The sequence below is a fragment of the Stegostoma tigrinum genome, chromosome 36 (genome assembly GCF_030684315.1).
Source record: "Stegostoma tigrinum isolate sSteTig4 chromosome 36, sSteTig4.hap1, whole genome shotgun sequence".
Taxonomy (NCBI): domain Eukaryota; kingdom Metazoa; phylum Chordata; class Chondrichthyes; order Orectolobiformes; family Stegostomatidae; genus Stegostoma; species Stegostoma tigrinum.
Genome location: NC_081389.1, coordinates 5,315,189 through 5,340,840, shown reverse-complemented (window position 1 = coordinate 5,340,840; position 25,652 = coordinate 5,315,189). Strand labels below are relative to the sequence as shown.

Sequence of the window (25,652 nt, the reverse complement as noted above, 5' to 3'; positions counted from 1 at the left end):
ACAGTGAATTTTACCATATGGTCACTACCCCGTGGATAGCTCCTTCATCTTAAGCTCCAAGAAGTCTGCCTCAAGTTGCCAAATCCAGTTGCTTATTCCCTAAAAATAGTCTACCAAGTGCTCCAGAAAACCCAAAAGTTCCTTTGGGATCCACTACCAAATCTGATTTCCCCAGTCCATCTGCAAGTTGAAGTCTCCATGGTTATTGCATTAGAACCTTTCTTGCTTTCTTCATTTTGGATTTAGTTTTTGCCCCATTATCCTGATTTCAGCTAGGAGGCCTGTCCACAGCTCCCAGAGAGTCTTTTCTCCTCCTCCCTCCCACCGTGCACATGCACCCCCACCCCGCCCTATCTAGTACCTCAACTCTACCCTCATGTTCCATGTCTTCCAAACCGGTATCACTTCTCACTACAGATTTAAAAATTTGTTTTTTAAAGACTGGTACCCCACACCCTCTGCTCATACTTGCGATAGAACATAACAGCACAGTACAAGCCTTTCCGCCCTTGATGTTGTGCCGACCTGTCATACCGATCTCAAGCCCATCTAACCTACACTATTCCATGTACGTCCATATGCTTACCCAATGACGACTTTAATTAACCTAAAGTTGGCAAATCTACTACCATTGCAGGCAAAGCGTTCCATTCCCTTACTACGAGTAAAGAAGCCACCTCTGACATCTGTCCTATATCTTTCACCCCTCAATTTAAAGCTATGCCCCCTCATGCTCACCGTCACCATCCTAGGTGAAAGGCTCTCCCTAACCACCCTATCTAACCCTCTGATTATTTTATGTCTCAATTAAGTCACCTCTCAACCTTCTTCTCTCTAATGAAAACAGCCTCAAGACCCTCAGCCTTTCCTCGTAAGACCTTCCCTCCATACCAGGCAACATCCTAGTAAATCTCCCCTGCACCCTTTCCAAAGCTTCCACATCCTCCTTTATGATGTGGTGACCAGAACTGTACGCAATACTCCAAGTGCAACCGCACCAGAGTTTTGTACAGCTTCAGCATAACCTCTTGGTTCTGGAACTCGATCCCTCTATTAATAAAAGCTAAAACACTGTATGCCTTCTTAAAAGCTCTGTAAACCTGGGTGGCAACTTTCAAGGATCTGTGTACATGGGCACAGATCTCTCTGCTCATCTACACTAAGAATCTTACCATTAGCCCTGTACTTTGCCTTCCGGTTACTCCTACCAAAGTGCATCACCTCACACTTGTCCGCATTAAACTCCATTTGCCACCTCTCAGCCCAGCTCTGCAGCTTATCTATGTCTCTCGGCAACCTACAGCATCCTTCGTCACCATCCTCACCTCCACCGACTTTAAGTGTCATCTGCAAATTTACTAACCCATCCTTCTACACCTTAGGGTTTACCCTGATCCTATCCGCCAACTTAATGTCTCCTCCTGGCTCTTCTGAGCTCTCTTTAGGTCTTTCCTGGCTACCATGTAGCCCTCAAGTGCCCTAACTGAGCATTCACATCTCATCCTAACATAAGCCACCTTCTTCCTCTTAGAGACTCCACCTCCTTCGTAAACCACGGCTCCCACGCTCCACAGATTCTTCCCTGCCTGACAGGTACACATTTATCTAGGACACACAAGCTTTTTCTTGAATAAGCTCCACATTTCTAATGTGCCCATCCCCTGCAGTTTCCTTCCCCATCCTATGCTCCCTAAATCTTGCTTAATCTCATCATAATTGCCTTTCCCCCAGCTATAACTCTTGCCTAGTGGTATACACCTATCCCTTTCCATCACTAAAGTAAGCGATCACAATTGTGTTATGTTATCAAAGTGCTCACCAACTTCCAAATCTAACACCTGGCCAGGCTCATTACCCAGTACCAAATCTAATGTGGCTTCGCCCCTTGTTGGCCTATCTACATACTGTGTCAGGAAGCCCTCCTGCACACATTGGGCAAAAACTGACCCATCTATAGTACTCGAACTATAGTGTTCCCAGTCAATATTTGGAAAGTTGAAGTGCCCCATGACAACTACCCTATCTGTCTCACTCCTATTGAGAATCATCTTTGCTATCCTTTCCTCTACATCTCTGGAACTATTCGGAGGCCTATAGAAAACTCCCAACAGGGTGACTTCTCCTTTCCTGTTTCTAACCTCAGTCCATACTACCTCAGTTGATGAGTCCCAAACATCCTTTCTGCAACTGTAATACTGTCTTTGACCACAATGCCACACCTCCGCCCCTTTTACCATCTTCTCTGTTCTTACTGAAACATCTAAATCCCAGAACCTGCAACAACCATTCTTGTCCCTGCTCTATCCATGTCTCCGAAATGGCCACAACATCAAAATCCCAGGTACTAGCCCATGCTGCAACTTCACCCACCTTATTCCGGATGCTCTTAGCATTGAAGTAGACACTTCAAGCCAGCTTCTTGCTTGCCAGTGCCATCTTGCTTCCCTGAAACTTTATTTCGTGCCTCCCTACTCTCAACCTTTTCTATACTTTAACTACAATTTTGGTTCCCATCCCCCTGCTGAATTAGTTTAAACCCACCCGAATAGCCTTAGCAAATTTCCCCCCCGCAGGATATCAGTACCCCTCTGCTTCAGGTGAAGACCATCTTGCTTGTAGAGGTCCCACCTACCCCAGAAAGAGCCCCAATTATCCAAGAATCCAAAACCCCACCTTCTGCACCATCCCTGTAGCCACGTGTTCAACTCCTCTCTCTCCCCCTATTCTTCGCCTCACTAGCACGTGGCACAGGCAACAAACCAGAGACAACTGTTCGTCCTAGCTCTCAGCTTCCATTCTAGCTTCTGGAATTTCTGCCTTAAATCCCCATCTCTCTTCCTACCTATGTCGTTGGTGCCAATGTGGACCACAACTTGGGGCTGCTCCCCCCTCCCCCTTAAGGATCCCAAAAACTCAGACATCACGCACCCTGGCACCTGGGAGGCAACACACAACCGCGAGTCTCTCTCGTCTCCACAGAACCTCCTATCTGTCCCCCTAACTATGGAGTCCCCAATGATTACTGCTCTGCTCTTCCCCCTTCCCTTCTGAGCAGCAGGGACAGACTGACAGACCTGCGCCCCACTGCTTTCCCCTAAGTACCACCCCCACAGTATCCAAAACGGTATACTTATTGTTGAGGGGAATGGCCACAGGGGATCCCTGCACTGCCTGCCAGTTCCCTTTGTGTCCCCTGATCGTAGCCCATCTGCCTTTTTCCTGTACTTGAGCGACTACCTCCCTGTAACTCCTCTCAATAACCCCCTCAGCCTCCCGAATGATCCCAAGTTCATCCAGCTCCAGTTCCCTAACGTGGTTTTCAAGGAGCTGGAGGTGGGTGCACTTCCCGCAGATGTACTCAGCAGGGACACTAGTTGTGACCCTTACCTCCCACATTCTGCAGAAGGAACATTCAACTGCCTGGCCCTCCGTTCCCATTATTCTAAATTCCAAAGACTTAAAAGTTAAGAATAATAAGATAGGACATGAATCCTTAGATATCAAGTTCTAGCCATGAGCTCCTTGTATCAGATATGCAAATTTCAAAATTTACTAATGTCATTTAGCTTTGGCATACTGCACACATTTAAGTGCAACACCCTCAAAGCTGTGTTACTGTCCCCTTCTCAGTTGTCCATTATCTGCTGTGCTTTGTTAGATTCCTGATTCTTTCTGTACCCGGTCCTATTCTCATTACAGATGGCATTAAAGATGTGGCTATTAGTTTGTAATTAGTATTAATCTGTTCAGTTGCTTCTACTGGATGATGCATGGGGTCTTAGCTTGCTTTCCCCCCCCCCCCCCCCCTTTTTGTAATCACTGGTGTTCCATGGATTCACTATCACTTCCTGTCACAGTCTATTATTCCCCTTCACACTTATTGTTCATCGCTACTGATTTAATCACTGCCAAATTTTGGTCCTTTACATATAAAATTCAAAAGTCTTGAACTTTGGTCCCAGCACATTTCACATGTGGAAAACCAGCCAAAAAGAGTATACATCCAGTAGCATTTCTCTAGTACTGGTGTCAGTTTCCCCATGAGCCAGAACACTGCTTCCTTAGATTTCGAAATAATTACTGCAGAGGTTTTCCACAAGTCAAACCAGCATGCAGGAGCTGTGTGACAACATGCATTCTACCATCCCTAAAAGGTGCTTATAAGCTTTCATTGGCTTGTACAAAATATTGAATATATTTTACTAACTGCTATGGGGATCTTAAAACAAATTGTGTTTGCTTACCAGATACAAACTAGCTTCTCTTGTCGAAGAAGCAATGAGGATGAAAAAAAAGCAGCTCTATCTTTCTCCCCTCCTCTGAGGATGAATTTAAGCCATAGATTTCATTTAATGTCACTAGACCAGACCCTAGATATAAATCTACATTTTTGTACAACCAGCTGTCAGAAGTAAATGGATAGGAAGTTTTGCGACTGAAGGATCATTATCCCCTCAATTTTTTTTTAAAAACATGCTATAATATAGGCAAATTGGCAGCATCAGAAAAAGCCAAGTAATCAAGTTCTATTCAGGTCATTTGTCAAGAACTGAGAAGTAGGAGTCGACCACAATGGACCGTTAGGCCTTGTTACAGTGTTACAAATCTACATGTTTGATTAAGCTTATCTGCCATTCACGACCATACCTAAAGACCAACTTTGACCAAAAAGTAAGAACTCTACACCATTACCTGTAACACTGCTCAGAAATTTCCTCAAATTATCTTTAGGGGCTTGGGTAAAATACTCTGGGGAGAAGGAATTCCAAAGGTTCACAACCCTCAGGTTTTGAAGCTTCACATCTGTTTTGACAATTCATATCACATTCTGAAATTATGACCCCTACATCTAGATACTTTAGTTGGACGAAAAGATATTGCTTTCAACAAAAGAAAGATGGGTTGAGATCACAACCTACCTTGAGTCCAACCTACTCACCCACACTTCATTTCAAAAAGACCTACTACTGCAGCAAGATTACCTTATTCTTATTGTAGAGGGCTTGAAGTCCATGTGAACATTATACTGTTGAATTACTTGTTGCACTTACATGTTAACTGCAATCAAAATTCCCCAAAACATTTTCCTCAATTTTTAGTTCTTCTGGAAGTGTAGGAAGTTTTAAATTCATATTTGTCCTTACTACCTTGCTCACTCAGTTGGTTATTTCTAAAGCAATTGGCAAAGACAGAATAATCATAGTTGCTGACAGTACTAGGAAAGTCAAATAAGAAAATAGTTAAGGATTGGTACAGGCTGGAATTTGCAATCTTTATACTAATTAAAACTAAATAAATACAGCTGCTAGATACTGAGTTTGAAGAAATAGCTTACCATTAATTCTGAAAGGGGATCAGAGCCAGAGCTGATGCCACTTGTGTCAGAGTCAGATGGGCTGCTTGATCGAGAGTCCAACATTGAACGGCTGTCCATACGCTTTGGCAAGGATGATGCGATTTGGTCAGCATAATTTGATCCTATGGGATCCAGTGATGGAAACCCAACTGCTGATCTAGTCAGCTGAGCACCCAAAGGGTTAGCGAGCAAGCCTAAAACTGCAAGTGGGGGCAAGTCAGTAGAGTTGTATTGATTTTAATTCAAATAATTCAAAAACCTCAAAAACTTGCCAAAAGCTCGAGCAGAGATTTCTTTGACTAATTTCATAACTCCAGCACCCCTAGCCCTTGGACACCCGCAGGTGAGCTCAGCCACCAGCTGACCTTCCAATTGCACTGACTTTGCTCAGTGTTCTGTCTGAGCAACTTAAGACCACATCCATACTAATAACTAATCTTTAATCTAACTGTACTCCATCACCTCTTCAAGACTGACCATCACCTTTAAAATCAATTCTTCAAAGCCAAAATGGTCTGCCACTATCTAAATGCCAAAACTTCAGCCTAATACAGCAATAGTTGGAGGGAAAAACCAGTGGATGCTGTATTGGGATTTTGGAATGAACAGACATTGGCTTAGGTGATGTTATCAGACAATCTAGAAACTCACTAATGCTTTGTGGACCTATGTTTGAATCCCAGCATGGACAGTGGATATGGAATTGAAAAATATGGGAAATGAAGATGCAACTAATGACCATGAAACTATTTTCACTGTCACAAAAACAGATCTAGCACTCTCACTTGGTTTGGCTACTTGTGACTCAGCCACAGCAACATGGCTGACTTAACCCTATGAAATGGTCTAGCAAGCTGTTACAATGGTTGTATTAATTGTTAAGTCTGGAAATAAAGCTAGGTAGCCCTCATTTGGTATTTACCTAGGTGCTGGAAATAACAGCAAAAAGCATCCCTGTTGAGGCTGAGTGTCCTCCTTATTAACACCTGGGGGCTAGTGCTAAAATTGGCAGACAAACCAGTGAAGCAAATACCCTGTCAACTATGGAATCATACCTTAGTGTTCTAGACACCATTCCCATCCCTGGGGACATTGCACCATTGGCAGGTGTGACTATACTGTAGCTTTAAGCTTTGTCATGGTTTCTTTAAGAACAATGCACTGAGCTGGCTCAGTAACAGCACTCAAGTAGTGAGTTTGGGAGGCCTTGGTGTTTTGTTTAATAGCCTGAATGGGTGTGGCCAGCTCAGATGAGGATCTCTGGGCTTTGGTTTCTTAGCTTCAGTGAAGATCTAGCTGCTACTCCACTTTCTTGATGTTCTTCCCTCCGGAATTGGAGAACAGAGAATCTGTCTGAATTTTCTTTTTGCCAAGGATACATTTGTGGGATAGAAAGAAAGACAGGAGCAGGTGCCATTTATGATCTTGGCCAATCAGGAACTCAACAGCCTAATCCTGCTTTCTCCTATAACCTTTAATCCCATAGCACTCCCGGGGGTGAATATGTAATAACTATTGAAACATTTTAATAGTTACTGCTGTATCTACTGGAGAACAGAAGTCACTTATTCTAAATTTTGTATTTTTAATGACAGTGTTTAAATAAATTGTATTTTGCTTAATGTCAAGTAGTTTGACCAGCTGCACTGCATCTGGAACAGGTACTTCATTCAACTTTAAGTGGTTGGTTCTGGGCTACCTTAACATGTTGAGGGGTTCTGATCTGGTCTATAACAGACTTAGAGGTGGTAGCATGTTTTGTACCCTTGCCACCCTCAGTGCTTCCTGTTGTTCGACATTCAGTACTGCTTCAGCTGATGAGGGAGGATGGTATATAGTAATCTATGAAGCTGGAAGCCTTACAGAATTTGATGCACTCCACCTGACATCAAGAATTAGTCAAGGCCCTGGACACACACAAGAGGCTGAGACCTGAAGACAGCACATGTGCTGGAGCTAAGCAGCCCCTAAACTGCTGACCAGATGTAAGCTTTGAAGACTTGTACTCAAACTTCCCACAACCCTAGCCAAGCTATTCCATGTACATGATTATAATACCAGAATCTACCCAAAGTGGAAACCTGCCCAGGTATCACATATAAAGTAGGACAAATCCAATTTGGTGAATTACAGCCCGAGTTTACTCAAATCAGTAAGAAAGAGAGAGAGCACTGATGAGACCTTCTACAATCAAGCAGCAGGAACGTGCTCTGCAACACCCAGATTGGTTTCCACTCATGCCACTCAGCTCCTAACTTCATTACAGCTCTGGTTCAAGCATGGACAAAAACAACAATTCAGATGGAAGTACATCTGCAGTTCCCATTATCTCTGATACTATTTTAACCTCACTGCGAAGCCTCTTCCAGGGATGCCTAACCTGAAGTAGTTACCCTCCTCCGTCCGGACCAACCTCAGGGAATCTCTCTCCCATTGCAACTCTCTTGTAATCTCTTCGGCCTTGAAACTGCTCGGCCATGTCCTGAAGCAAACCAGGTACCACAGCCACATCACCTTCCTCAGCACCTGCCTCTTCCTCTCACCCATCCCTTCCTCCCACCCCAAGCCGCACCCCCCGCTACCTACTAACCTCATCCCACCTCCTTGACCTGTCCGTCTTCCCTGGACTGACCTATCCCCTCCCTACCTCCACTCTGTCCACCCATCTTCTTTACTCTCCATCTTCGGTCCACCTCCCCCTCTCTCCCTATTTATTCCAGTTCCCTCCCCCCATCCCCCTCTCTGATGAAGGGTCTAGGCCCGAAACGTCAGCTTTTGTGCTCCTGAGATGCTGCTTGGCCTGCTGTGTTCATCCAGCTTCACATTTTATTATCTTAATTCAGATGTAAAGGATGAGTTATGTAGATTCATAGAATCCCTGCAATGTGGAAACAGGCCATTTGGCCCAACAAGTCCACAGTGACCCTTCAGAGCATCTCACCCAGACCCATCCCCCTACCTCAACCCTGCATTTTCCCCATGGCTAAACACATCTAATGTACACATCCATAACACTGGGCAATTTAGCATGGCCAATCCATTTAACCTGCATATCTGTGGATTGTGGGGGGAAAACCCACACAGTCATGTTTGCACAAACTCCCCAGTCAACTTAGGGTGGAATCAAACCCAGGTCCTAGCACTGAGGCAACTGTGCTAACCACAGTCACCATGTCATCCTTAGCACAAAGGGTACACTTGAACAAATGGGACATGAGAGAGCCTTAGAAAGTAGATTCAATGGGAATCAGGAGGCAAACTCTGCTGGTTGGAGTCACACAGAGTACAGAGGAAAACAGTTGTATTTGGAGGCCAGCCATCATAATGGAGTAGGCAACAGCCTAGTGGTATTCTTTAGATTACTAAACCAGAGACAGGCCATTTCTGGGGGACCCAGGTTCAAATCTCACCACAGATGGTAGAAATTGAATTCAAATTCTGAATTAGAACCTATTGATCATGAGATTGCCAATTGCTGGAAAAACCTAAAAAAGGTCCTGCCAAGGAGGATTTCTGCCACCCTCACCTGGTTTTGCCAACATGTGATTCCAGACCCACATCAGTGTGGTTGGCTCAACTGCCTACTGGAAGTGGCCAAGCAAGCTGCAGCTGTACCAACTGCTACAAAGTCACAAGGAAATAAAACTAGACAGGATACCTGGCATTGACTGAAGCACCAGAAACAGCCTTGTCAAACCTGCAAAGTCCTCCTCACTAACATATGGGGTTAGTGACAAAAATTGGGAAAGGTGTCTGAATAGTTAAGCAACAGCCTGATGGTGTCTGGGACATAGTCAGTCATACACAATCACTATCTCTGGATAGGTCCCGTCCCATCACCAGGACAGAATCAGCAGAGGTGACGGCAGTGGTGGTGTACACAGAGTCAGGAGGGTACTGCTCTAGAAGTCCTCAACATTGACTCTGGACCCCAAGATGCCATATGGCTTCAGGTTAAACATGTGCAAGGAAGCCTCCATTATCTGATGAATCAGTACTCAAATGTTGAGCAACACAGAGCAAGCACTGAGGATGGCAAGGGCACAAAATGTCCTCTGGGTAGGGGATTTCAGTGTCCAGAGTGGCTCAGCAGTACTACTGATTGAGCTGGTTAGGTCCCAAGAAGGCAAAAAACAGCTGCTAGACTGGGTCTGTAGCTGGTGGTGAGGGAACCAAGACGGGAAAACCCCACACCACTTTACCTAATCCTTACTCATCAGCCATGTGCAGTTGCATCTGTCCATGACAGCAGTATCACACAGAACAACTTTCCATCGTGTTGTGTGACACTACTATGATGTTAAACAGGAAAGACTTCAGATCTAGCAACTCAAGACTGGGCCATCAATAGCAGAAGTGTACTCTAGCACAATCTAACTTCGTGGCCCAACATATTCCCCCAAAACAACCATTAACATCAAGGCTGGGGAACCAAACCTAGGTGAATCAACCAAAAATAGCAAAAGCAGCAAGAGATAGACAGAGCTAAGCGAGCCCACAACCAACAGATCAGATACAAGTTCTGCCACATCCAGTCATGAATGGTGGTGGACAATTAAACAATTCACTGAAGGAGGCAGCTCTCCAAATATCCCCAACCTCAACTGCAACAGAGTCCAGCACATCAGTGCAAAAAAAGATAAGGCTGAAGCATTCACAGCAGTCTTCAGCCAGAAGTGCCAAGTGGATGATGCATCTCCACCTCCTCCAGTGGTTTCCAGCATTACAGATGCCATGCTTTAGCCAATTTGATTCACTCTTAATATCAAGAAAGAGTTGGAAGCACTGGACACCCCAAAAGCTGCAGACCCTGACAATATTTCAGCAACACTACTGGAGACTTGTGCTCCAGAACTTGCCACTCCCCTAACCAAGTTGTTCCAGTACATTAACAACACTAGTATCTCCGGTCAGTGTGGTAAATTGCCCAAGTATGTCCTGTGCTCAAGAATCAGAACAAATACAACCTAGTCAATTACCACTCCAGTCTACTTGATCAGCAAAGTGTGGTGGTCAATGCTAACAAGTAGCATCTGCTTAGTAGTGCCTAGTTTGGGTTCCACAGGGCCACTCACCTGACTTCATTACAGCCTTGGATCAAACATGGTCAAAAGAGCTGAATTCCAGGGGGGTGGGGGGTGTGGGAAGAGAAAGCATTATGGCTGCATTTGACTGTGTGGCATCAAGGAGCCCTAGCACAACTGGAATCAATGGATATAAAGGTTCCAAACTCCCTGCAGCTTAGAGTCATACTTAACATGCAAGGTACTCATGGTTGTTGGCAGTCAGTCAATCTCAGCTCCAGGGACATCTCTGCAAGAGTTCCTCAGGGTAGTATCCTAGTCCCAACCATCTTCAGCTGCTTCAATGACTTTCCTTCCATAAAGGTCAGATGTGGAACATGTTTGCTGATAACTGCAAACATTCAGCACCATTTGTGGCTCCTCAGATACTGAAGCCGTCCAGATCTTATTGCATTTGAACATGGACTATATCCGGGCTTGGGCTGATAAGTGACAAATGGAAGTTGCACCACACAACTAGTCTAACCACCATCCTTTAGCATTCCATGGTGTTACCATCATGGAATCTCCCACTATCAACATTATGGGGAGGTTATCATTGACCAGAAACTCAAATGGACTCACCACAAAACAGTGGCTATGAGAAGAAGCTAGGAATACTGCAGCCAGTAACTCACCACCTGACTTCAAAGCTTGTCCACCATCTACAAGGCACAAGTCAAGAGCGTGATGGAATACTCCCACTTGCTTGGATGAGTGCAGACCAACACTTGAAGCTTGACACCATCCAGGACAAAGCAACCTGCTTGATTGGCCCTACATCCACAAGCATTCACTCCCTCCATCACAGATGCTCAGTAGCAGTGTGTACTATTTGCAAGATGCTCTGCAGAAAGTCAGAGATCCTCAGACAGCACCTTCCAAACCCACGACCACTTCTGTCTAGTAGGGCAGAGGGCAGCAGATACATGGGAACACCAGCACCAAGTTCCCCTCCAAGCCACTCACCATCCTGACCTGGAAGGATCACTATTCCTTAATGGTTACTGGGTCAAAATCCTGAAATTCCCTCCCTAATAGCATTGTGGGTCAACCCACAGCCAGTGGAATGCAGCAGTTCAAGGCAGCTCACAACCACCTTCAAAGGGCAACTAGAGATGGGCAAGTGCCTGCCTGCCTGCCAGCCAGCAACACCCCCAAATCACAAATGATTAGGGAAAAATCTCAACTCCAGGACAGATGACAGTTCCTTAGGGTACTGTACTAGGGCCAACCATATTCAGCTGCTTCAGTTACCACAAGGTATATCACAAGATCAGAAGTGGGGATGTTCAAAGGTGTGCACTGGTGCAAAACACTGAGCATTCAGATATTGAATCAGTCATGTTCAAATGTAACAGGAACTGTTCAATATCCAGGCTTGAGCTGACAAGTCGCAAGTAACATTCTCTCATTGGAGAATGGTCACAGCCTGGCAATCTAACCACTGCCCCTTGATGTTCAACTGAATCTATCATCTTAGGGGTTACCATTGTCCAGGAACTCCATGGGCTCACCATATGAGCAATGGCTGTAAGAACAAGTCAAAGGCTACAAACACCCCTCAAAGCCTGTACATCCACAATGAACAATTCAGCCATGTGATGAAATACTCCATTTGCCTGGGTGGCTGTGGCTGCAGCTACAAATACTACAAAGCAGCCTGACAAAATTCAGGACTAAGCAGCAGACTTGAAAGCATCACATCCACTCCCTCCACTACTGACATTCAGTACACACTTGCTATCACTAAGATGCACTGGACAAATTTTTTAAAAAATCCAGACAGCACCTTCTAAACCTACAACCCACTTCCAAGTGGGAAGACAAGGTGATCCGTCTCACCATACTGACTTAAAAATATTGCCATTCCTTCAATATCACTAGGTCAAAATCCTGTACATCCTTCTAAAGGCACTGTGGACCGCAGATGGTTCAAGGCAGCAGCTCACCACCTGCAACAGCAGCTATGGACGGACAATAAATGCAGGCTGTCCAGCAACGCCCAGTTCCATGAGTGAATACAAAATTATAGCTATAGCAAATTTAAAATTCATTGAGTGAGAACTTTGTATCATGAGCCTATTTAAGTGGAAAAGGTAAGCCCCAAGGAGTAGAGCTTGAAGAGGAATTTTGGTGGATAAGAGGACAAAAAAGGGCAGAAAAAAATGTAACATTCTTTGCAAGTAGAAAGGAGGATGCAAGTGGCAAGCAGAATTAATGTTAGAGGAACCTGGAGCACCCTTGAACGTGTTCTAGAATTATACACCTGATTTAGATCTAGAACCAAGGTAAAATGGGAAATGCAGGTCATAAGACTGACCAGCTAGCCATTTTAGGATTGAGGGGTGGTCATGGATCTTTGAAGTTGAGGTATATCTGCAAGGCAACACAGGGGATATTATTAATTGTATTGAAAAAGCACAACTGCAACATTCTCCATAGCTATGCCCCATTGTTTTTGTAGGGTTCCTGTTTTCTGCACTTCTCTATTAGTGGCTACTCACTATTTAACTTCCAAATGAATTTTTAAATCTTGTCCCAATTGAACAATTCAGTTTAGATTTAACAATCCAAGTCAATCATTTTGAACCTCCCAAGGTCCTCAGCCTTTTAAAATCCAAATTTCTCCAAAGTCAATTCCAAACTGCATTACTCCAATGCATTAAATCTTAAGACAACTCTAAAATTGAGTTTAACAGGTTAACTTGGTTCACTAATGGCTTAAAAGGAACTAAATATGCTATTCCTCATCTGGTCTAGACTACATGCAATTCTAGATTTCAATGTGGTTGCCTTTTAACTATCTTGTGAATTAGCCTTGCAAGCACTCAATTTGTAGTGTAGTCATTTGATTCAAAAGCATAAAGAAAAGGAACAAACTGTACCATTATGCATGAGAAGTGACCATGAGAAACGTAGCCCTATGATCTTTCAGCATCCTCCTCACCAATGAGGAGTTTTGGCTAAACTTAGGACAACTATTCCCTAGACTAGCTAAGCAATCACCCAAGTATCTATAAAAAAAGTAGAAGTCTGAGGATGACTGTGCCCTAGACATCATTGCATAGATCTTTAAAAACACCACACAAATGCAGAAAAAAAACAAATTTTGGCTTTTCTATCTAGTGGGTTGGAGTACAAGGTCATAAGCCATGATATATACCTCTTGGAGTACTGGTGAACAGAACAGGGTACCACATTTAAAATATATTGGCCTTGGAGGAAGTATATAGTGTAGGTTTACAAAATTATACCTGGACTACAGGGTTTGAAGTGAGACTCCAAATGAATGATTTTCTGCCCCTTAATCTTAAATTCAATCTGATTGAAGTCTTCAAGAAAAAGACTGGTGGACAAAGATAACTATTTTCACAAGTTGGTGATTCTAGAACCACCAGATGGAGTCTAAAAACTGGGGCCAGATTTAAGAATGATATTATGATGCACTTCTACAAAAAAGGCAGATATTTAGAACACCTCTACAAAAGCAGATGCTTGGTCAGTTAAATTTTAAAACCAGACAGACACATACATCAAGCAAAAAAAGGTATATATAGACCTAGACCATAGATCAGCCGTGATCTCACTGAACAGCGAAAGAGGGACTAGATAGTCTACTGTTCTTGCATAAATGAACCCTTGAATCTTTGATCTATACAACTACCTGCATGCAAAAAAGCAGCATGCAACTGACATGACAAAGTGATCCACAAATCAACAGGTCAGATTGGAGATCAGTAATCCTGCTACAATTATGAAATAGCCATGGACAATTATAATTATGAGGGTCAAATGTCTGCAAATAACCCCAGCCTCAAAAAGGAAGGGGTGGGGGGGAAGCCCAAAACAGTGCAAAAAGCTGAAGCATTTGCAGGAGCCTCCACCCAAAACTGCCAAATTACCCAACCTAATAATAAAATGAGAGGCTGGATGAACACAGCAGGCCCAGCAGCATCTCAGGAGCACAAAAGCTGACGTTTCGGGCCTAGACCCTTCAGAGAGGGGAGATGGGGTGAGGGGTCTGGAATAAATAGGAGAGAGGGGGAGGCAGACCGAAGATGGTGGGGGGGTAGGGAGGGGATAAGTCAGTCCAGGGAAGACAGACAGGTCGAGGTGGTGGGATGAGGTTAGTAGGTAGGAGATGGAGGTACAGCTTGGGGTGAGAGGAAGAACAGGTTAGGGAGGCAGAGACAGGTTGGACTGGTTGTGGGATGCAGTGGGGGGAGGGGAAGAGCTGGACAGGTTGTGGGGTGCAGTGGTGGGGGGGGGGGGGGGAACTTCCTCACAGCAGTTACACAACCTTCCACTTATACTGACTGAGACCCTTAGTTTTTGCATTAAATTCAGATGAGTACTGACGCAGCACAAATTAAGAGTTTAGTAGTTGGAAGAATTGAGGATTGGAACAGAAACAAGTACGCCATCCAGCTTACGATGGCTGATCAAGAACTTCAATTCTTTCTAGTTTACCTCATTGCCAGTGGCAGAAGTGTATCAATGCCCAGAAATATACTCCATTTCCACAGCCATCCGCAGTAGATAATTTCCAGAGCACAGTAATTTCTCATCTTAGGTAGAAGTGACATCCCTTTTATTACAGGTTCCCAAACAAGGAGACCCATTTTAGCTTCATTTGCCATACCCAAGTATTTTGTAGGCTGACTTGCAGGGATGGAGAATGGTATATTAAAAAGTGATATCTAAACAGTTCTTTAAGTTTGATACTGCTTGATTAAGCTGTGCCATGTAGATTCTATCATTCCTAGACTTTTCTGTAACCTCTAACTAGAAGAACACTTAGATTAGTATTTACCAGTGTCAGACTAGTATTAGTGAAATTTTGAAAAGAGACTAATCTGTCTCAAAGAACTCAAGTACAAATATCAACCTTGGCCAGGGCAGGAGAGAATTTAGCTACCTGATAGGATTACCGCACTACCTTACTTGGGACCATGACTTTGCAATTTGGAAGCCAGTCACATGACAGTAATCATGTATCTTGACTGTATTAGAGGCAGAGGCATGTTGCTCTCACCAAGAATCACAGACTTCATTTGAGTGAGGGAGGGAGGGAGGGAGGGAGGGAGGGAGGGAGGGAGGGAGAGAAGAAAGGCAGAGATAGAAAGTGTCCTAGGCCCCCCACCCCTCCCTGAAAAAATCTTATTTGCAATAAACTAGAAACAAGTTGGTTTAAAGGAGGACAATAACTCAACACCACTGTCTCTGGTAACACAAAGTGTGAATCTGGATGAATACAGCAGGCCAGGCAGCATCTCGGGAGCACAAAAGCTGAAGTTTCGGGCTTAGACTCAGAGCTCTGATGTAGGGTCTAGGCCAAGGTTGATATTTGTACTTGAGTTCTTTGAGACAGATTAGTCTCTTTTCAAGATTCACACTTATCTTGGATTCTCCAGCATCTGCAGTTTCCATTATCTCTGACCACTGTCTCTGGAGCATCTTTAAATTTGGTGCCATGGATTCTGTGAATGTGATTATATAATGATGCAATTTTGCTTATGAAAAGCAAAATTCTATGCCTTGCCTTTTTGAATTTTGCTTGGTGTTGCAAGTTTTCTATATAGTTTTACTCAAAAGGTAAAGAAAGCTATTAGAAGTTAGATTCCTGAATTCATAAGTGACTGACTAATTTCCTGACATCAAAAACACAAGGTTCACACTGAATGGGTAATAGTAACCCTCAAAGCAAAGCTCAAGCTCTTAAATCAGCCCAGGGAAAGAATCAAATCTGTTCACTCCTCCTGACCTGGTCACTGCAAAACATTAGGCCAAAATCTATCATGGTGTGCACTTGGATTATTCATTTCAAGTAATGAAGAGCATTGGGCAAGGTTGTAGGCTTGCTTGCTGAGCTAGAATGTTTGATTGCCGATGTTTTGTCACCTTGCTAGGCCTCCAACAGCATGCCTCCAATGTAGCAGTGGTGTCCTGTCCCACTTGTTGCTTGTAAACCACAAAAGCAACCAGAGGCTTGTGAGAATCAGGAATTCCTGGCATTCCAACCAGAATGGCAAAGTGGGCCAAATATACAAACTGAGCAAACAAAACCAGAAGCAATGTCAACCACTCCAGCAAAGAGAGGGATACAAGCAACAAGTGGGACAGCTCACCAGCACTTCACTGGAGACAGATTATGATACCTAGCAAGGCAACAAGAAGTCTGCAATCAAACACTAGCTCAGCAAGCAAGTCTACAACCTCATCTGTAACTCAAGCTACAAACGTCAGACTTAAGCATTGGGTAAATTGAGCCCTTGACCACAGCTTATTCAAAAAAACTTTTAGTTGAAGCATCTATAGATTTTTACCAAAACCCTGCATGAAAGTGGTGTAGAGATAATGGAACTGCAGATGGAGAATCCAAGATAACCTCCCCATCCCCCCTTTTCTGACAAACAGTCCAATTCCAAAATGTCAGCTTTTGTGCTCCTCTGATGCTGCTTGGCCTGCTGTGTTCATCTAGCTCCACACCTTGTTGTTATCTATGAAAGTAGTGTATATCTGCAGAGGAATGCACTGATGGGCAATTCAGGTCTTAGAATTAAGATGTGATACAATCTTTTAGTCGACAGTTAGAGAAGGCTATGAAATCCTGGTTAAAAAGTGGCTCAAGCCTCTAATTGAAGAGAGATGGCAAGTGACCAAGATTTACAAAGAATGGAATGCTGCCAAACTTTTGAAAATCATTAGAAAGGGAATGACATTGAATGGTCTTGATTCGGGATATTTAAAACAAGAGGAAGAAACTCTGGAAAAGGATCATACATCTCCAACAAGCCATCATTCTTAATAGCTCATTTTGGAAATCAAAGCTGGATGGCCAGTTGCACAAAAACAGGTTTCACTCAGGAATACTATTAAAGTGCTAAATTCAGGTTCAGAATTACAATATAAAAAAATATATATTTTGAAAGAAGGGCAAGTGAAAAGTAGAAGAGTTAAGATTCACATTGTGTGAAGTAAGTGTAAGGGGATGCAGGAACAGACAGCCCAAATGGCTGCTCTGCCAAAGTACCACTGGGCAGTTAGAGCTTTTACTAAGTAAAATGTCAAATGTGCCAAAGTGTTCAGTACATATGCAACAATGTGCTGGCTACCCCAGAGCCAAATTTTGTACTGTTGACTCAATTACAGGAAAGATGTGGAAGTGTTGAAAAAGGTGCAGAGGAGATTTACCAAGTTGTTGCTGGAATGGAGGGAAGGTCTTACGAGGAAAGGTTGAGAGCACTAGGGCTTTTCGCTTCAGAACAAAAGGAATTCAGGTGACTTGATAGAGGAATACAAAATGATCAGAGGTATAGTGGATAGCCAGAGGATTTTTCCTAGGGTGAAGGTAGCTATTACAAGGGGGGGGCCCAGTTTTAAAGTGAGTGGAGGTAGATGTTAGGGGAGACAGAGGTAGATTTCTTTACTCAGTGGTCAAGGCATAGAACACATTGCTGGAGAGGGTAATGGAGTCTGCCTCATTAGGGGCATTTAAGCAGCTATTAGATAGGCATATGGATATTATAAAGGTAGGGGTGGAGGTTAGATAGACCTTAGGATTAGGGTAAAAATGTTTGGCACAACATAGTGGGCCAAACAGCCTGTACTGTGCTGTTCTGTTCTACATTCTACGCTAGTGGGTTTTCTCAGATTAGAGAAAATAGTTGTTTATGGAGTTCCCCACGCATTAGTATTGGGACCCTTGCATTTTCTGTCAACATTATCCAGATCTAGATGCTCACAAGACAACTTCAAAAAGATACAAAAATCTGGGAAATTGTGAACATCTGCAGTGGATTATAAAAAGTTTACAAGTTGGAGCAGCCATCTGGAAGATTACAGAGGAGGTTTAAATGTGGAGAAAAAGAAGGGGCAAGTAGTGGTATACTTTGGTTCAAAAGAACAAAGAAACCAGTGTACTATTCTAAAGTGGTATAGTTTTTCAGGGGGAGACTTGCCTGTACATGTGTACACCTCATTAGGACAAAATCAAGACAAGTACAGAGAACTATTAAGTGTTATGAGCTGCATTAATCAGTGCAGGCCAGATCAGGTGGTGTTCTTTGCAGCAAGGTGGATTCCTAGATCTCAGCCAGATCGGTGTCCTGTTTTGGCTGTCAGAGAAAGGATGTGAACATGGTGGGGAAGAGAGAATGTTTCAGGCTGGAAGTTGTTCCACAGATGACACTTCCATTCAAAGGCTAGAGAAGGTGGGACTGTTTTCCCCATCTAAAAAGGAGGCTTAGCAAAAGCTGTCCAAAAATGTTTCAGGTTGAAATACACTGAGCAGTGTGGAGACAGGGTCAATGGAACCATTCAAGAGGGTGTTGAATCATTTAAAAATCAAAAATACATAAAAAGCAATGTGAAAAGACAGGAGATTGGCTTAGTGCCAAAGACAATTGGCACCCTTCTGTATAAGAGAACAAAAAGAATATCCTCGGACCACATTATATAGTGAGATCTGATTATGTGATTAGAATGGTTGTCAGCAACTTTCTATGTTGGAAAGCAGTAAATCCACAATGCAAGATAACAAAGTGTGAAGCTGGATGAACACAGCAGACCAAGCAGCATCTCAGGAGCACAAAAGCTGACGTTTCAGGCCTAGACCCAGAGTCTGATGAAGGTCTAGGCCCTAAACGTCAGCTTTTGTGCTCCCGAGATGCTGCTTGGCCTGCTGTGTTCATCCAGCTTCACACTGTTATCTTGGATTCTCCAGCATCTGCAGTTCATTATTTCAAATCCACAATGCAACATGAACTTGTGACATAATCCTTGTGGTGGAAGCAGCCAGTAATTTGTGCTGGCTTTTTAAGCAAAATGCTGGGTAGTCGTTTGACAGAGGGTCGTTTTGATTAAATGATTTTCCCCAAAGTGACCTGGATTTCCTGAGGATGAGCAGAACACATCTAGAGGCTGCAGCTTTTTAAAAGTACTAACTTTTGACTCATATAATAAAAACTAAGCTCTCAAATTAAAACTTCATTAGGACTTAAGCTAGACTCTTTCCAGAGGGAACTGAGACACTGCTGCATGCTGTTTTGAGACATGGCTCACTTCTGCTATACCTAACTGACAACCCAAAGGAATCTTTATACATCCCATGGCATAAGGCATCTGGCATCTTTGGGCAAGACAAGGGGCTGTGGGATCTGCCTCCTAATTAGCACCTCCTGGTGCTCTGAAGAACAAAACCACACCACTCCCCCTCACCTTAGGAGAGATTAAAGTGAGGACCTAGTACAGAAAACAGTATACAATATTGGTCTGGGGCAGCTGAGGACTACTTTTAGAATTAGTGGACTAGTCCACATTCTAGAACTCCGCCAACCTAAGCTAGTATGCCACTACTGTTAGGCTCCAATAGCAAGTGTGCACGTAGAAGACCGCAAAAGAAGTCAATGCAATTAGTCCCCAACTGGAAGCCATGGATGAACAGAATCTTAGAGGTCCAGGTGCACAGCATTCAAGTCAGACAATCCTGTTCTTTACAGGAAATCCAGATTACAAACTTCTGTAAGGCCACTCAAGATGCCAAGAGGCAATACCAGACTAAAGCTAGAGACCAAAATTAACCAGATGGACATGTATTGCTTGTGGCAAGACCAACATAAAAAGGCCACAAAGCAGAATAGCAAAACAAAAAAATCCCTCGCTGATGCCACAATGCATTTTTCACTCCCTTCGACAGATCAGTGAAAATGTACCACTTATCCTGACAGCCTCAGATGCACTTGCTCCCTCAAGACACCAATGCAGGTGACAGGTCCATTTTTTGCATACACCCATGGAAAGCAACCAGCTCAGATAAGAGTCCTGTCATGCGCTCATCTGTGTACCAGTTGAGTATTTGCTGACATCTTTAGCTTCTCCTTATTATGAAGTCCAACATCTGCTTCAAGACCATCATCCCCATAATGGGCAGAACTCATGCCGCTTGACTCAACATTAAGTGCTATTTGAGGGGTTAGGTCATGGCTCATCAGCTCTAGCCTCCTGACAAGCCTTGATCTCTTGCAATTCACCTACTGTTGCAACAGGCCCACAAACAGATGCCATCTTCTGGTCTACCAGGATCAGCCAGATGTTCTAGGGATAACAAGGATATTAACATCAAGTCCCTACATATTGAAGGCAGAGCAGTAGTCAAGACTAACCCTATCGCAGCCAAATTAAACCCCCTAATCTCCAACCTCAGACTTTTGTCTCTGCTCTACTCCCTGACCCACAGACCAAACAATACACAACAGCACTTGCATGATTTACTTCAAACACCAGTGCCCCACAAGGCTGCACAGTCCACCCTTTACATGACTGTGACCAAATTTTGATTTAACTCCAAGTTCACAGACACTGTTTTCTTGAAATAGTTTATCATTTGTAGACTAGAACACCAGGAAACAGACAGTGTTTGGTGGTATGGTGCAAAGGCAACAAATCTCTCCCTCAACATCAGCAAGCAATAGCTGGCCACTGACTTCAGGAAGCAAGGCAGAGCCCTATCTATATCAGTGCAGCCAAAGTGTAGGTGAACAGCATCAAGTTCCTTGGTGCTTGTCACAATCTGTCCTTATCCACCCACGTTTATGCAGCACTCAAGAAATCAGTGCTTCTATGTCCTCAGGAGCCAAAAAGGACAAAAATATTCAGCACGTCCACAAGGACAAAGACAGTTATCAATTTTAATAGGTACACCACGGAAAACATTTTCAGATGCATTACAGCTTGGTGTGATAACTATTCTGCCCAAGACTAAGAAATAACAGATGTAAACCGCCTAGTCCATCACACAAGCTAACTTTCCAATCATGGATTCCATCTATACTTGCTGACCCAAAAAGAAAGCAACATAAAAGACCTTTCCATTCTGATTATAATTTAACCTCTTTCAGACAGAAGATAGAAAAGCTTAAACACTTATTCAGATTCAAGAATAGCTTCTTCTCCACTGTTTAGACCCCAAAAGCTGTAACTTTAATGTTGCTCTTTATACTCCTTGGTCTGTTCTGCTACCCTTATACAATTTATGTTCAGTCAGTAAGAATACTACACAAGACAAAGTGGATCAGATGGCAGCAACTGCTCATATGCCAATGACCAGCTAACAGCTAAACAAAGACAGGTTACAATCAGATTGCACTGTCATGAGCAAAGGGTTAATTGCAGCTTATTAGTAGTAATCCTCTTTAGGACTTTAGATGAGGTCTGCCGGCAAAGGAGACACTAGGGCTCAAACAATTATTGGGGAAGAGTCTAAACTGGAAAAAAAACCAAGTTGAAAAGACAAAAATATGATGATTCAACTTGCTGGAAATTACAATGCAAGGTGCATTTATGTATCAAATAGTGGAGTGAAGTTTAGTTTTGAAATATTCACAAGGTTTGAATGGTGATTAAATACTGTACCAAATTTAAGCAATATTATGCAGTGGTTTGTTTTGGAGAATGCGGGGATTCTTGTGGTGTCTTTAAAAAGAAGTTGGGCTGCATAAAATGGTAAGTGTATATCCAATAACAGTCTTACATTGGGAGCATTGGCTCATTTCTTGCCCTGGTTAAGATTTAAGATTTTCATACTAAAGGGACTATTGCAGACATTGCCTGTATGCTCCTTGCATGACACTTAGTTTTTCTGCAGATCAGCAATTCAACCTAGGCTTTAGGCAGAGGTGAATTTGTCTTCAGAGGAAAATTTCTGTTCCACCAACATCAAACTGATGTGCTGGAACATTCTTCCATTACAATGCAATCCAATTAATTTATTGCAAGCATTTTTGTTTTACTTCCTATTAAATTAGTACTGGACCATAACACAGCTGATCAATAACCAAGAAGCAACTTGCATGACTAAGGGCCAGGTGCTTGAAAGTGGGATTATAGCAGGTGGATGGTCTTTTTTGGGCTATAGACACTGACTGAATGGCTATGTACTATTTAAAACAAAAAAGGGCTGAAGGGACATGCTGTTAATTCTGATGGTAAACTTGAGAACCACTGACCAAGTGTTTTCACTTACAGCTGAAATGGCAATATTGAACACTGGCAGTGAGACAGGAGTTGGGGAAGGAAGAGGAGAGAAAGAGCCCTAGCATCTCCTTAACCAAATCACCACGTGAAAGTATGTACTTAGTAATTAAACACATCCATACACACTATGGGTCAGTCCTGACAATTCAGAGCTACATGTTAAAAAAGCCAAGTGCTCTTCAGCTACTGAGCTCAAAACTCAATTTATGCATTAAAATTAGCATATCCCTGTAACAACAGCTTTGAGTTAGCACAATCTGTGCTGCAACTGAATCAATTCATAGTAAGGCATGAATTTGTACAGATGAGAAGCCAAGATAAAATTGGTGTCTTTTGGATAAAACTGAAGTGTAATAACTAATAAATCAAAGTCAAGGCAATTTAAAACAAAAATGTCAATGGCAGACAGCTAACAGTGGCATAAATTCCCAGCCTTCTAGCAGTAGATATAGCACTGCAATTATCACAGAGCAGAAGACCCTGCATGGGAAAGGAGTGTCATACATAAAGATACTTTTCAATACATGGACAAGACATTAACTCAATTTCCACAAAACCCCACATTTTATGGCCAGTTTACACTTCTGGGTAAACTCTGCAGTTGTTAGGACTGCAGCTTCATAAAAAGTAGACTTGAGACATGAATCAGTTGAGGGGGAATAAAATTGTAGCTGCATGATCATATTTTATTCAGAGCATTTAAAAATGCAATTGTTTCAAAAAAAAAAGCAGCTTGCATCACCAGGAATGCTTGCCAAATTCAGTCTGCATGCCAGCTGAGTGAGTGAGCTGGTTTACAGATTGAAAAAAGATTTGCAATTAAGAGTATTTCTTACAAACGAGTGGTTAGTTTAGTCAGAGGGGCAGTGATGTGCAGCAAAACAGCACAAGATTCAACTAAAATTCCAGATACTGCAGGGTTATGCCAATTTTAAGAAAACCACGAGTCCTTACTTCAATTAAGAATTGGCAATGCTATTGTTTGCTCTAAACTATATTTAAATCTAGTATCAAATATCTTGGTTGAAATATTAAAAACCATACCTACCTGATGAACTAGCCTTTGATACTGCAGTATCAGAGTCCTGGGTGCTCCATGGTCGGTCCCACCCTGTCAGATTTAGAGACTGTAGGCCTAAACAGAGGTCCATAGTGTCTGGGAGGCCTCGTGATGAATCTTGTGCAGACGTGGGAAGCAACATCCTGCTGCTTGATCCTGTGTCAATTTTGTTCAAGTCTGTAAAGGAAGGAGATTAAAAATATTTTAAGATTACACTTTGTAACATTCCATCTGTCCAGTGTCTAACCTGCGAACGTGCTCTGCCATCTATCTTGGGCTGCATCAGTGACTAGTCCAGCATGTGACTGAACTGCTGATGCACTCACTCCTGTGAATTACATCACTTCTCAAATGCAAGGTATGAAAATATTCCTTAATTTTACAATCTTCTTTTCGAACCATTGCATAAATACTAGCTTGAAGCAGTAGTGACAGTGAGCAAGCAGCTTCAACTGTACTGTTAACAAATGCACCAATCATTCTCCTCCCCTTCAATACTTGGGCCTGGATTACCTCCAACTGCTGGCTACAGCCCTGAATCAGCAAATGCAAAACAAGCTAAATAATTCTGCTAGCAGAGTCTGTTTACTTCAACTTGGGGTGGGGGGTACAGTGGTGGTGGTGTCTGACATGACTGTGCTCAAAATAACCTTGTACATACAAGACACTGATGCCACCTTGAGGCAAAAAAAAGCACATTGTACCACTCAATTAGGTGGGAAGTGAATTTGCCCAGTTGTATCCTGGAGCAGTTGAACTAGTATTTCTAGAAATTGTCCAAAAATCTAGCCATCAGGAATGCTTTTCACAATGCACTCAGTCCTTTTTTTTAAAAAAAAACTGTTTCGAGGGGGTGGTGGTGGCAGTGGAGGAAGGAAGAAGATGCAAAGAGTTTATCACCCTGGACAAAAGTACTCTATTAGGGGTTTTTCTTTGGACTGTTAAGATTGTAACAAATCATGCAAATGCATCTGCTGGCATAAGTAGTTCCAACAACTCAGACTTCTATACGAGCTCTCCAGGAATTGCTGAGGTATCCAATTATACTGAATTGAATAATTCAGTTCTCTTAGAACAACTGTTCTGAACTGAACAGACCAAAGTTTTTACACATGATTACTGCAATGAACAAAATACAAATAACAGTCACATTCTTCAAGATGCTGGATAGATCAATTAAGGTGGCCAAGGAACATAGGATGCTTGCCTTCATTGAAAAGCTAAATGGAAAAGCTTGAGTATTCAGTAGAATAGGTGGAACTGCAGCACAAAACAAACTATTTAAGGCTACGAGGTTGGATGAGATTCAGGGCGGGGCAGGGGTCCCCCAGAGTACATGCTGGAAATCTGGATCTTGCTATCCCAAGAAAGTAGAGGCAGAAACCCTTAAAACATGCAAGGTTTGATGCCTGATGGCCCTGAGTGTTTCACTAGCCTTTGCTACCAGTTTTCCACACATCAGCTCAAAGACCTTAAATTAAAAATGAGAACTAGGGGGACAGGGGTCAAAGTACCATTAAGCAAAACTGCTTGAAACCCAGAATCATGAAATTACCCAGATCATAGTAACAAAATCACTGTAAAGCTAAGTGACTAGAGCACTAGCCTTGTGGTCGTTTGGTATCACCAGATTGATCAATTCCCAAACAGTACTTACAGCCAGGTTTGTGATCCAGATCTGTCTGTCTTAAATTCAAGAGGGAATCAGGGGCTGAAGTTAAAGCTCACCTTGCTGAGCAAGGTTCTCCTTCACTACAGGTCATCTTTTAAAGTGGGGCAAAAAATTTTACTAAAACAAAGTGGGGAGGAGTTTTGGTTAGTTGGCTAATACATTTGTGATGTAAAACAATGTTCAAGGTTAAATCCTTATATTCTTCACTGAAATCTTGTCTCCTCTGACAACTCACTTGTAAAGCAGCAACCCTCAAATTTATAAACCATTTGTTCCCTTCAGATATACTTGCTGTCTTCAGCTTCAAAGGTTTCTTCGGGATGTTTCCTAGTTAACACACATCAGTTAAGTCTCACACTAGAAATGGGGTATAAATTATAAATTACAGCTTAATTCCCATCAACACAATCTGGATTACACTATCAACTGACAACTCAGCTCTTTTCTACTCACCCCTCCAAATCA

At 42.8% G+C, this 25,652-nt stretch overlaps 1 protein-coding gene across 5 annotated transcripts in view; it reads right to left on the bottom strand.

Moving 5' to 3' along the window:
• The window catches only part of LOC125446721 (cytoplasmic polyadenylation element-binding protein 1-like), an 87,337-nt gene that overhangs the window by 13,862 nt on the left and 47,823 nt on the right, over window positions 1–25,652 (bottom strand). For all 5 annotated transcript variants that reach the window (XM_048520468.1, XM_048520467.2, XM_048520469.2 and 2 more), the window contains exons 3-4: window positions 23,504–23,692; window positions 5,336–5,556 (exon numbers count right to left, since the gene is read on the bottom strand). In XM_048520468.1, the coding sequence (XP_048376425.1) occupies window positions 5,336–5,556; window positions 23,504–23,692 (410 nt within the window). The remainder of the gene's footprint in view (window positions 1–5,335; window positions 5,557–23,503; window positions 23,693–25,652) is intronic.